Source organism: Octodon degus, unplaced genomic scaffold, assembly GCF_000260255.1.
Source record: "Octodon degus isolate 3935 unplaced genomic scaffold, OctDeg1.0 scaffold00040, whole genome shotgun sequence".
NCBI classification, from domain to species: Eukaryota; Metazoa; Chordata; class Mammalia; order Rodentia; family Octodontidae; genus Octodon; species Octodon degus.
In genome coordinates, this window is record NW_004524616.1 from 3,442,426 (window position 1) to 3,456,537 (window position 14,112).

Genomic DNA, 14,112 nt, shown 5'->3' on the forward strand with positions numbered 1-14,112 from the left:
TCTCTCTCTCTCTCTCTCTCTCTCTCTCTCTCTCTCTCTCTCTCTCTCTCTCCCCACTGAGCTATTTCCCTGGCCTCTAACTCCAAATGTCTTAGGCAGAGATTGGATAGAGTGCCTTCACTGAAAACCCGTTCCGTCTCCAAATTCTCATTGTGTCTATCCCCTCATCAAATGTTACCAATTCATATCTAACCACCCGATCCTATTTCCTCATTTCAAGGATCCGACTACAGTTATGCCATCTTTTTCTTTCTCCTACTTAGCAGGATCAGTGCTATGAGTTCCGGAGCAAGCAGAAAGAGGGAAGACTTGTCTGCACCAGAGACAACAGCCCCTTCCGAGGCGTCGATGGGCAGATGTATGTCAACAAGTGCGCGATGTGTCAAACCATCTTGTACGTAAAGTGACTTCTCTATGAGCTTGATGTGTGTGTGCCTGCTTGACAGAAAATAGCTCCTGAGACTCTCCACCTTGGGCACTTTACAGTTTAGAGAGGATTATCTAGTTTCCAAAGTATTTAATAAGAATTGCTCTTCAGGTGACAGAAAATATAGTCGTATCTGGAAGGAGGAAATGTAGCAGAAAGTAACCAGAGAGAGGCTGGTTTGCTTTGTGACATCTCAGTGCCTCTGGCTAGAAAAGGAATAGGATACCAAGGGCCAGTGAGATAGCTCAGCGAACTAAGCGCTTGCTTAGGTAAGCGCAGGGACCGTGGTTCGATCCCTGATACCACATGCCACGCGCGCGCGGAGCCCATGACACAGTCCGGGCCTGGTGGCGCGTGCCTCTAATCCTGGCTCTGGGGAGGAAGAAAAAGGGAGGGTCACCACGAGCCCGAGCTGCGGAGTGAGACCGTAGGACAGCAGCACCATGCGGTTGTGTGGCAGTACATTTTAAAAATACTTATAAACTTCAACTCACTCTGTGTAGAACAGCAATCAAAACTTAGAATTTAGTTGTAATTTAATCAGCAAAGTGAAAAGGAGAAAGGAGACAACTTTCTATTTTTTAAATATGTTATTAGTAAGTGTCTGCAGGACATAATGCTTTCATTCATCACGGGACCGGATAGTGCGTACAGCACATCGTAAGGGGCGACTTTCTAGGTAACACTGTAGAGTGTTTATTCTAAAATATTATAAAAATGGCCTTTCAGAGTGATATCATCCTGGATAACTGAATCAATTAAAACTGAGAATATTTCCATAAATATAATATAAAAATTCTAATATTGAAAACTACCTAAATAATAGTATTTTAATCTTTCTAAACAAGAGGAAAAAGTTAATTTTTTTTATGTTAAGCACTAAAAAATTAGTTGACTAAACAAAATCAATACTAACTAGAAAAATCCTGTTGTTTTTTTTTTCTTACAGTGAAAGAGAAGCTAGAGAAAGAAAAAAAGAGGATGAAGAAAAATCAAAGTCCCAATCCTCAAATGATACAAAGGTCATTAATTAAAAGACACCAAAGTAGCTGTTTTACTTTCTATTTTCAGACTCTTACCTTCTTCTCAAAGGTTCAGGTTATAAAAATTCTAATACCTTGCTTCAAACAATAATGATATTGTCAATGTTATTACTTTGGACCACAATAAGAATCTGTTACTCTGATTTGAGGGTGTGATGCTTTCTCGATTTTGTTAATTTTCTCTAGAATGTGTGTCAATTACTGCATTAGTCTTTTTGCTTTTGGAGAAGTATGGATCAAAAAATAGGGGACATTATCCCTTGCTGCCTGAACTGCATGTGTTACCTCTGACATTTTAAAATATGGAATCAAGCTTTGGGCACGATGTTGATTTTAATATTTTGTTCAATCTGCATTACTCTTATACCTTGTGCTTCGCCTCCTTCTTAGATGTCTCTTTTGTTTTCTCCAGATGATTTTCTGAGCACCAGCGAATCAATAGTGTGCATGCATCACGCTGCCTTTTCTATTTGCTTTTCAAGACTGCAAAGAAGACAACTTCATTCAGTCCTTTAACAGTGATAATCATATTTCTAGAGTTAGATTCTCCTTGGGTTAAAAGCACACCTTATAGAAAATAAGGGGGGAAGGAACCAAGGATGAAAGGAAGAGGGAGACCTTCTCCCTCCAGATAGATGAGGTCTACTGAGTGTTGTCTTATGTCTCCCTACATTTCCAGGACCAGTGCAAAGAGGAAGCAGAAGATGCAAGGCTTAGACAGGCTGCAGGTTCCTTGGCCTACGTTGGCATGAGTGCAGTGAGTCTGAGCCCAGGGACAAGAAAGGACTTCCCAAAAACATGTTTGAGAAAACCCCCCACCCAAAAGGGCAGAGGCCACGCTCACGTCTCTTCTCCCATCTTCTAGGATGAGTGCAGTGACTATCGGAAGAACGTGAGGAATGGTGAGCTGACCTGCACGCGCGAGAATGACCCTGTGCGTGGTGCTGACGGGAGAACCTATAAAAACAAGTGCTACAAGTGCAGAGCTGTCTTGTGAGTACCAGGCGTCTGCTCAGCCTCAGTGAGCAGGGGACCTGCACATCAGCACAGTGCTGACTGAATAAACGTGTACTCATGCAGCCATGGAGTTCTTAACATAGGTCTTCAGGATGAAGGTTCTGTGCTTCAGGTCATCTGACAGATTAGCAAGAGAGCTGGAATTTAGAGACAGGAAACACAGTTGTAAGTTCTAATCATAAGATTAGCTGTGTTACTTAACATCTTTCCACTTTAAGCATCACAGTTGGAAGAAATGGTTCCTAATCTCTGTTTCATAATTATATGAGACCCAACTGAAAAGCCTATTTTTAAAAATACAGATTTCTGTGCTTCAAAATATTTTAAGTCAGACCTTCTAGTGTTAAAGAATTGTCTTTTAGAAAGGGCTTCTAGGTTATTTGAATGAACAACCAAATTCAAAGACCAATGGATACAATGGTGATGATTTTAAAAGCTACTAGAAAAACAATAATAGTTAACTTTCCATATGTTCTTTGAGGAAGGAATCACCAACACTGCTCTCTTCTTGTGTCTAGGAAGTTGAAACTCAAGGACTTTAGCCAAGTACCTAAGGTCATACATCTATTAAGTAATCAGAGCTCTCAGCATACTTCTAGGGGTCTACTTTTCTTGACATGCTATCCTAGTTACTGTCTAAATGTTTCATAACTAAGTAATTTTCCTAGGATTATTTAACTTTCCACTGGAAGTAGAGATGACCCTTGTAAATATTGTTTTTAATTAATTTTTATTTTCTTCTCTAGTCAAAAAGAAGCCTTAGAAAGGGTAAAATCTCAAGCCAAACCACCCCATATGAGAGCTTCTGAAGAGAGGCCAGATTCTTCCAATTCTTCTCTGGTAAGAAGGATGCTTTCTGAGAAGCCACTCATTGAATTATCTTCCCAGGCCAGGTGCCCTAGGTCTCCACAGTCCTCATGCATGCAGAATGATCTGGAAAGGCTGATATAGTGCATCCTCCAGTAGCTTGAGGATTAAATGGAGTGCATACCCAGTGAGCGTTCTGGTATCACTCATCTGTCATGAGTCTGTTCTTCAAAATCATTACACTTGATTCAATCTAGTATGTTGGATATAGTGTATTTAATATTTTAAAATTTTAAGAAGTGGGTGTATAGTGGATGTGTTTAATCTCATATGTGATCAAATATAAAGTCAGATGCCAGGATTCTGCAATTTCAGCAAGTGGAAAAGTCTCATCGCTCAGCTTCTACTCACTTCTCTCCCCCACCCGAATCCTTCCCCAGTTATCCAGAGTACAAAGGGGAGCTGCGTGATGAGCTCTTGGAAAGACAAGGAGCAAGTAAAGGAGGGAGACAGCTCCTGAGCGATTGTAGTCACCCACAGAAGAGATACTGCAGGTTTTCACCATGGGAGAAGTGGTGAAGCTCATGAGAAGTGGATGCACATGGGTTCATTTTGAAAATAAAAAAAAATGATTCAGAGTTATGAATAAATTAAAAATTAATTTAAAACAAATAAAATTGGTGTCCTACGTATTAAAAAAGAAAGCATCCTTCTTTGTGGCCTCTGTCTGTTTCTTTATAATGCTTCACCCACAGGCTTGCTGGACAGTCCAACAACAGTTGCCTTAAAGTACAGTTCCTTTTCCTTGGTCAATCCACCTTTGCAAGAGATTCATAAAAGCTGCTTTTCTAAATTCTACCTAAATGTCTATAGCAACATAAAGCCATCTAAATATAAAACATACAAAATAATATACTATATAAAATGGTTCAGTTAGATATTGAATCACTTAGCACAACAAAAGAACAAGCAAGGGGCTCCTCTGAAATGAATATTAGAGATACTATACTACTACTACTAAATGGATTTTTACTTTTTATCTGTTTCAGAAAGTATTTTTCAAGAAATTTATTAATTTATACTGTTAAATTTTGAGCACAGATTTATTCACAATGTTTCTATATTGCCTGTTTAGTATCTGTAGTTAATATGCTGTTGTCTCTTTTATTTCTAATAATGGTGATACATGTTTTCCTGCCTTCTAGCTAATTTATTAATCCTTCCACGTGTGTATGAAAGTTTCATGTAGATATTTTGCTTTGTTCTTTTTTCTCTTTCATCATGCTCTCCTCTTCACTCTTTCTGTTATTTTCTTTGAGGTTAATTTGCTCCTTATTGCCTAGCTTGTTGAGAGCTAGTCTAGATGGATGATTTTTAGAACATTCTTTCTTTCCAATGTCTATGAAAATCATGGCTTGTTCTTACTTTTATTCTTTAGTTTTTGAGATTTGGTAGCTTACATTTTCATTATCATTTAAACAATCTATAAATTATATTATGATTATTTTAAGTTCTGTTATTCTCAATTTGTTACATATATATAGTATTTTTTAGTACAGGGTCTATAGGGTCTCACTACACAGATCAGACTCATAGTGATTCTCCTGTTTTCAGCCTCCAAGACACTGGGATTATAGGCACATGCCACCATGCCCAGTCTCAATTGCCATCTCAGCGTGTCCTAGGGGCAGGACTGGCACTGTACACCGGGTATCAAAGGCCAGTCCTTGTGTCTGCCTAAACAGGCACTTTAATCTGCTGAGCTCTCTGACGGGCCCTTAAATTATATTTCTTATAAACATCTACTAGTTGACTTTCTTCTTTCAGTTTGTAAATTTACTTTAACTAAAGTACTTTTTAATATCTAACGTAGTTATTGGCATCCTTGGATTTGTCTTCTTGCTCAAATCTATAAATTTTTTCTTTTAAAAATTATTCTTCTGGGGAACTACCCACTCGGGCCCCCCTCCTGTCCCTCTCTTGGACAGGAGCTTTCTTTCTCTCAATAAATATATTCTGCTCATAAAAAAAATAAAAATAAAAATAAATTATTCTTCTTTTAGACTTAAGTTTTTCTTTTTTCTAATTATGCATGTTGTTGTTATTACTTCTTCTATAAGTAGTATTTGCTTCTCAGTCTTTACTTTCTAGATTGACTATAACCAGGATCTTCACTGAAAATCACGACTGCTATTTCTAGCATGAGCACCACCCAGTTCTCTTACTATGGCCATGCCCCCAGCAAGCCATGCCTCATGCTTTGTAGAATTTTTGCTTTCTTGTTGTTTTGCTCTTCTTTATTTAGAACTGTGTATTATTAAAAGAAATCAAATCCAGGAAGTTAAGTCCATCTAATACAGTATGAAGTAAATATGGGATTTTGTAAAACCTTTATCACAACTCTGTTCTTAGTCATGATTAAGGAAGCTGAGAAGTTCTCCCAAACTTACTGCTTCGTTTGCATGCTCTTGAACAAGCCTCCTTGTGCCTCGCTTGTGCAGGATTCTGAGATGTGCAAGCACTATCGAGTCTTGCCCAGGATGGGTTTCCTGTGCCCAAAGGATTTACAGCCTGTCTGTGGTGATGATGGCCAAACGTACGGCAACCCCTGCATGCTGTGTCATGCAAACCTGTAAGTATACCAGTCGCCTTTCCCTACCTTCGAGTGTAGAGGTTACCAGCTGTAGTACTAAACGGCAGTAGTGTACAGATAGCAACTTGAGGTATCTTGCAGAATCAAATGGGTTTAAAAGTCAAAGCATGTGAATTATCTTTCTCATGTATGAAATAGCAAGGACTTCATGCTATATCCTTCTGGTGAAATTATTTACCTATGCTGTTTTATACTCTAACCAGTGAAAGAAAAATTAAAAAGTGTTTGGCATTACAATTTCAGGACATCTCTATGAGCATGGGTGTTTGTGTGTATCCGACCAAAACTGTTGAGAATCAATGCAGTAGAGAATCACCCCCACTTATAGTAGCTAAAAGGTCCTATGAGCAGCAGTTGCTGATTTTCCATCTTTCTAAGTCTTCCTTTCAAGGAAGTGGTACCATACAAAAGCAAAGTGGCACCCTACAAAAAAAAAGCACGGTGGGATAAATTCCACCTCTGTAATTTGTTCTTAGATTAATATCTTTATGGCCATGATTGTGTGATTTCACTAAGCAACTGACTTTGCAGGTTTTTAAGTAGTACTGTTCACTGAAAATATGTCTTCATTTTAGGTTAAATAAAAGGCATCTAGTTTTAGTTTTGTTATTGCTTTTTGTTCAAATGTTACCAGATTATTAGTAATAATTTCTCCTCTATAAATATTCCACTCTTGGGGTCAGGGAGAGAGCTTGGCAATCTAAGTGCATGCCTGGCAAGCACAAGGACCTGGCTTTGCTCCCTGTGCTGGCCACTAAGACTGGGCGTGGTGGCACACACTTGCAATCCCAGCACTGGGGAGGCTGAGATAGGAGAGTCACTATGAGTCCAACCTTGTGTAGCAAGACCCTGCACCAAATAAATAAATATGTTAAAAATTCCACTCTTTGCCTCTATTTGACCATTTTACAATGAAAACATTGAGACAAATTATAGTATCTATACATGTACCTTATGGAGTTTCAAAAAACTAACTCCTTACTTGATGAATGAACATAACATTCAGGAATTCAGTTATTTTATATACCTTGTCTATCACCCACAAATATGTCAGCTCCTTTTTATTTAAAGTTTAAGGGCCTAAATTATCAATATAATTTTATCAATTTGCATTAGATTTATAGAGCCATAAAATGTGATCCTCTATTCAAGAACTTTAAGAGTTGGAAACCTAAATGGATGAAAGTATTAATAAATACGCTTTAGGGTGAATTGTTCAGCTGAGCAACCTGGGAGTAAGCATTATAGAGAAGAGGGACAAATAAGTTTTTGTGTCCATAAAAAAGTTGTAGGAGAACCATTTCAGCTTATCAGTGTTCACAGACAGATCACATTTCTTTGTTGGACAATGAGTTTCCCACCACTAGAGGTAAGTAAGATGTTGAGTTTATAATATTTTAAGTAACAGGTATTACAATTTCCAGCCCTTAAAATTATTGCAAGCTATAGGGCCAGCAAGATAGCTCAATGGACTAAGTGTCTACTTTGGCAAGCCCATGGGCTAGGGTTTGATCCTTGGTCCTACATACCATGTCAACTCCACCCCAGGAGCGCATTGAACCAGGGACAAAGTCCAGGTGGTGGCATACACCTGTAATCCTAGCACTGTGTAGTGGGACCCTGTACTAAATACACAAATGAAAAAAATTCAAACCATAAAACCCTAATTATTGTATCTTATTATACTTTTCATTCCCCAAGTAATTTTATACTCAATGAAATCAAATTTTCTCTGGAATCTATTTTTTCTATCTACAGAATGCTTGTTTGACTAATAATCTTCAAGAAATAACATTTCTGTGAGTAGATTGCTAGGTGGTATGTTATGAAATAAATTAAGAGAAAGAAAATAAATCTAGAATGCACAGAGATGCCTACTGTGGATTGTGCCCTGGAATAAAGATCACAGGCCATCCCTCTAATTCAGTTTAGTTTGCTGCTTAAACATCACTCACTATGTCCTTATATTTTTCTTGTTATAACTGTGTTTCTCCTAGCATTGAAGCTTCCTCTGTTCTGTTTCAGGATACAGCAAACTAATATACACATCCGCAGTCAAGGGACGTGTGAGGGGAGCAACTCCCCAGAGGTGGCACCTGGCAGTGCCCACACGGGTGAGTCCGCAGGCCTTCACAGCTATGGCGGTGCACATGCTTGGTTCTGCTTCTGTTCTCTTGCATGGGTGATGGAAATTTCCAGGTCAGGGAAGTGACACTAGGACAAATGATTCCAGAATTCGTCTCATTTTCCCTGTGAAGATAATTAAGTGGTTAATGAGATATGTGGAGATAACAACATGGCAGTTTACATTTAATATACTTTACTGGAATATTTAATAGGTTCTTGTGAGCAATATCTCTAATCTAACACTACTTCTTACAGGATAGGCTTTATTCTCTGTGACCTACAAAGAAATCATGAAACAAACTGAGAGCTCAGAGAGTGACAGCTGGATTTAAACTATGTCTATGTAATAGTCACATCCTTGCATGGAACACTGCTTTTTTTTAACACTGAAAGTTGACCTGTTTCATTAAAATTCTTACAAGGATAATCCAACACACATTAATGACTTTCATATTCTCCCTGGAGAATAAATTTGTAAAGTCCTCTGACAAGATGATATATAACTTGGAAAAGTCAAAAGATTTAAATAAAAGTAAATATTTTGTTATAAGATAAATAAGCTCGAATGACATTTTTTTCATGTTCTTCATGTAGAACCCTTTGTGAATCACCTAAACACTCTAAAATAGGGGACCTCAACAAGATATGAAAATATTCATGAAACATTGACTTTAAAGTACTAGGCCCAGTGACTGAAAAAAATGAGTGGAATCTTGAATATTATCCCTACTAATATGATATTTTTAAACCACATCACAGATTTAGAGAAAGAGTCCAAGAGATGAGCTTAGAAAGTTAGGCATTGCCACTGTATTTATTTAATTTTAAAAAATAAATTAATTTGAATAAAAATAGACTTAATATTTAGTAATTATATCTAATATAGTAATGATTTAGTAGATGATATTTAATAACATTTTATTCACAACTGTATTTGCTCCATTTCACTGCCATAATGAATTTTAATGATATGAGAATTGTAATATATTCTGCTAGATTTAGAAATCATTAAGTGGTGCTATGGCACTCTTAGGTCACATTGCCTTGATGTGGGAAATTAGCCATACAAGAGCTATCAGCTAGGGTGCTTTGGGTCTTGTACAACAGTAGGGAACAAGGACAGAGTAGCCTGACAACTAGAAAACCTGCATTTCTTCTGTAGACTTGACAGCTATTTTTTTCCTCTAGGTCTTTACATATTCATAACAAGAAAGCTTAAAACTTGCACCCTAGTTGTTGTATTCTCTATTTCCTACAAATGTTTAGTGGATTGCTTCTCATTTTTTTGATGAAATTTACCATTCTCTCTCACAAACACCTCTACTTATGGGTATCTCAGAACTTAAAGGTCAAAACCTTGTGCAAGTCCAATAGACCACACTCAGGACTTCACTTCCCTGTGTTCTAATCCTGTGTGGACAACTTGACAGAAACTGTGTCCTTGAGGTTGGCAAGATGGCTCAGTAGAATAAGCACTTCCCTGGCAAGCACAAGGGCTTGAGTTCAATCTCCAGTTCCACCAAAAAAAAAACTGTAATATGAGGTGTTTGTCTTAGGGTTATACTGAAAAGGCCCATTTCTTCAAGCAGTGATGGATCTTGACAGATGTGCATGCAATATATATATATATATCAGGCCATCCTTTAATTTCACTTTGCTTGGTGCTTAAGCATCACTCATGTTGCTGTCTACTTTTTTCTCATTATACTTGTGTCTTTCCCATCATTACTAGAAACAGGAATTTTATGGTGTTGTTGATAGAAATCATTACAGCCAAAGTTGTCCTGGACATGAGTGAAATTTCAGTCCTCCTGGTACAGTTCCGTGGTGTGATCCTGGAGAGAGGTGATGCAGATAACACATGGCCCAGCATGCTCTGAGGACTCCTGAGGTTGTAAATCCTAGAGTTTACAACTTCCTGTCTGAGCTTTAATTCTGGGTAGAAGGTGCTCTGAGAGTAACTAGCAACCTCAAAATAGAAATAATGCCAGGCAGTCACAACTGCCTGGAAAACTAGGTTAGTAGTCCTAGAACTTAAACTGCTGTTTACCACACAGTCCCATTGTATACTAACTGGTGTACAGTGACTACTGTAATTTATGTAGCTCAGTAGAGTTGTAGATGCATTTTTCCTTTGTATTCTCACAATGACCTGTGAACAGGGCCAGGAATACCTTCCTCATCTTATAGAAACCAATTTGGTGGAAATCATGTCATTTATCAGAGTTATTCAGGGCAATATTTGGAACTTAGGGTAGATCTTCTGGCTTCATTGTAACCCTTTTTCATAATTCCTGAGTTTTGAGGAAAGGCACAAAACTAGAGGGTCTAGAGTAGGTGCTGTCCCAATTACAAGATTGGCTAGACCTGGTTGCAAGTTCTAACCTTTGACCTAGGGCGATCCAACCACAACAGTCAGCAGAACGATGCTGAGCTGTGACAAATCAGTTCTACCTGTACTCAAATATTTCTTCTATCAATGAAAATACTGACATTACTTTGTGAGATTAAAAAAAAAAAGCTATTCTCAACTATATGACACAGATTGACAAAGATTCAACAAGATCATGGCTTGCCCCTTGCAGTTCAGAGACAGAGTTGTGAAGTTGGTGTGGGCTTCAAATGAGATGTCTGCATTCGGGCGGCTGTGTTTTGCTGCTTATGCCCTCATCCACCAGTACTAGCTGATGATGTGCTGTTAGGTGGAGAAAACAGCCTGCCTCCCTTTAAGACATTGATTTAATGTTTTATACCCAGTACGTTCCTAGTTTACAAACAGGTTCTATTTCAGAAGCATTGTGTGAAAGTTGGATATGTTTGTAATCTGACAAAATGAGTCTTAAATATTATTCCTATGAAAGCTCAAAACTCAAATATTTGTGAGTCAAAAATACACTGTGTTATTTCAAGTGTGTTTGAAAATGTAGAAGAGCCAGGCCCAACAAAACAGCTGATTATGCTAATAGCCTACACAAACTGTGAGGGAAAAACATTAAAGTCATTAAAATTGTGTTGTGCTAACCTAATCTGAGAATTTGATAAGTCATTAAACTCTGGAATTTAATTTTTCAAACCTGAGAGGTGGTATGAGTGATCACTACCCTTTTCTGTTACCATAGGGATCACATGGCGGTCAAGAGCAGATTTAGAGTTAGAACATGCTTATTTTTGTGCCCAGCTAAAAAGGTATCATGTGCTAGGTTCTAAAACAGTGCTCGTGGAATTGCCCTGAGTACAATGTGGAAGAGATTGTAAATTCTCCTCTGCTATGGATTTCTTTAATAAAGATACAATTGTGACTGTGAAGCCTGGACTTCTGCAGGGTCCCTTAGTACTAGCATCTTACCTTTCTGTCTTCTCTTTCTAGGACCAGTGAAACAAGGACTGATGAAAACTACAAGGAAAACAAATACAACCCGAATCTGAATCACCTGCACTTACCACCTATGTATAAAAAGAATGCTTCAGAGCTCTTCTTACTTACTGTAGGAACAATTCAGAGCTGTTGGGATTGGACCCCCTGGCTTTCAGTTTTTTTCCATCTCTTTCCTGCTAGACTATGTGGTCTGAGGGCATGGAGCAATACCCACCCAGTCTGTGCTCTGGAAATCTCCTCGTCATAGTGTTGTCTGTCCAGCTGCCTGCTAATAAATGTAGACTCAGCAGAACACATTTTTGGGGGGACTTGGGGGGTTTCTTTGTCAATTCTTAGATATTAATTTTTTTACAGAAGTCAGAAAAAGTCTATCCTTTTGTTCTATCAAGTCCAGTGATAGACAAGAGAGTGTCCGGTCTTTGCATACAAGTTGCTGTTGTAGAGGGGAAGGAGCATCTAGAGGAGATGTGAGACGCTTTGGGCTACAGGCCACCAACAGCTGTGTACATCACCCTGCCAGCTCCCCAACCTAGCTTATGTATTTCCACGAAAAGCAAAACTGTCTCTCAGTTTTGTGTGCCCCATCCAATGAAACAAACCAGTAAGGTTTCAAACCCAATCATATTGCACCTTGGCAACCCCTACACTGAAGTCTATACCTGGGTCTGGAAAGACTAAGGAAATGCCCACTGATCTGTGCGAGTCTTCAGAGTAGCCCCTCTCTAACAGAAATGTAGTGCAAGCCAGATGTGCAATTTTAAATTTTCTAGTAGCTACACAATGGCTAAAGCAATTTTAATAATTTATTTTGTGTAGCCTAGTAGAACAATGATATCAATGTAACCATGATAAACTTTATAGTTCACAAAGTTTTTTACATTGGTGCATATTTTACACTTTCAGTGTTTCTCAATTTAGGCTGCTCACATTTCAAAGTCTCAACAGCTGCATGTGGGTAGAGGTTTCCATACTAGAAAATGCTGCTCTATCATGAGCTAACAGATATGGGAGATCTCAGGAGGAATCCAGACTATATTGTTCTTAGAATCTTGTTATTGGCATGCTGTGGTACTATGTGGTCACATAGTTCACTTGAAGATCTTGGACTGGTACTGAACGTATTCCCAGAGGGAGAAAGCATATGGAGAATCTATTATGGCCTAAGGCATTTTCAGCCACAAAAGCACTGTGTCTGATGTCACTCACAGATTGACTTCGATTTGGGAAGATAACTTTATATTGTTCCATCTGCTCTTTTTTTGTAAACTAGGTATCTACGAGATGAATCCTAATGGGATTTTGTGACTCTTGTGCCCTATAACTGAATGAAACTCTAGGGGGCTGATATGTTCTCATGTAATTTTTCCTTAGAGGGCAGAGAAATATCTTGTGCCTCTTCCTCTTTCTTACAAGGACACCAGTCCTTTCAGACAAGAGCCCCTCTCTTCCAACTAGCCTGATTTTCCTTTTCCCAAATAGTCACACAGGTGGCAGTGTTTCAACCTATCAAGTTTGATAGAACACAATTCAGTCCATAATACAGCACATCAGATTGAAAAATTTGCCATTTACATTTCTGTTTCACACATGTATTAAGTATACCTAACATCAACTGGTCTATTTTTTATTATTGCTATCATTATCATAGAATAAGAAGGGTGACTGGTGTATAAGAAATCAAAGGGAGCCAGAAGAGAAGTCACAAAGATGGAAGACAGAAGACAGATGTTTGTTCATCACTGAGTTGGTCTACACCAAGGGCACCACAGCCCCACAGCCAAATATGGTTCATCACCTACTTATATAAACATAGATTTTGCTTCTTTTAGTCAAAATGCTTGAGATCAGTAGTGTTTAGATTTCATAATTTTCTTTGATTTATCTCTATCTCTGGCCATCTATCTGTCCTTCTGTCTGCTTACCAATCATCTATCTATCTATCTATCTATCTATCTATCTATCTATCTATCTATCTATCTACCTAAATTCTCCTGTGCTCAGATCAGGGTTTTGGAGGGGAGTACTATATTCTATAGGGTGATTTCAATGGCTCCTTCACTCACTGTATCCCAGCCACCATGACATGAACAGATTCTTCCCTGCCTTGCCTATTTTGTCATTGCTGTCAGCTGACCACAGATTGAAACTTTTAAGACTGTGATCCAAAATAAACTTCTCCTTTAAGTTGTAGGTGTCGGGTGTGGTGTGTCAGTAATGAGTAAAGTGGATGAGATCTGAACATATCCAGATCTGAGTGTAAGTCAAAACTACATACTCAATCAAATAGCCTCTGATGTCATGTCCTTATATCCTCTGACCATCAAGCTGCATAAAACATAGTTTCACATGCTTTCAAATGCCACTGTCTATCTGGTGGGTGTCAGACAAAATGAATACAATTTTACAATTCTAATGAACTAGAAAAAGAATTAATTATCTGCAGAAATAGTTATTCTGCCTATTTATGGAATATTTCAATACTATATCTGTAAACCATGTCCAGTAAGCAGTACATTGAAAATTTATTCTACATGTAGCAATGGAATACAGATTAAAAATGAGATCTAATGCTATGACTGTCATGAAGACATCAAGAGAAGGCATAACATAATGAAAAACTTCCAATTACATATTTTCATCTCTGGAATTCACTTTGTTCCTA

The 14,112-nt window shown here is 38.2% G+C and overlaps 1 protein-coding gene across 4 annotated transcripts in view; it reads left to right on the forward strand.

Moving 5' to 3' along the window:
* The window catches only part of Spink5 (serine peptidase inhibitor, Kazal type 5), a 72,082-nt gene extending 59,608 nt beyond the window's left edge, over nt 1-12,474 (forward strand). For 2 of the 4 annotated variants that reach the window (XM_023715327.1, XM_023715324.1), the window contains 8 exons: nt 264-394; nt 1,377-1,449; nt 2,150-2,227; nt 2,336-2,463; nt 3,234-3,327; nt 5,796-5,926; nt 7,973-8,061; nt 11,442-12,474. In XM_023715327.1, coding sequence (XP_023571095.1) covers nt 264-394; nt 1,377-1,449; nt 2,150-2,227; nt 2,336-2,463; nt 3,234-3,327; nt 5,796-5,926; nt 7,973-8,061; nt 11,442-11,500 — 783 coding nt within the window. In that variant the 3' untranslated portion in view covers nt 11,501-12,474. Of the gene's footprint in view, nt 1-263; nt 395-1,376; nt 1,450-2,149; nt 2,228-2,335; nt 2,464-3,233; nt 3,328-3,734; nt 3,846-5,795; nt 5,927-7,972; nt 8,062-11,441 lie in introns of those variants that run through there. The other 2 variants (XM_023715325.1, XM_023715326.1) reach the window with 2 other exon arrangements.
* Nucleotides 12,475-14,112: the final 1,638 nt, after the last annotated feature.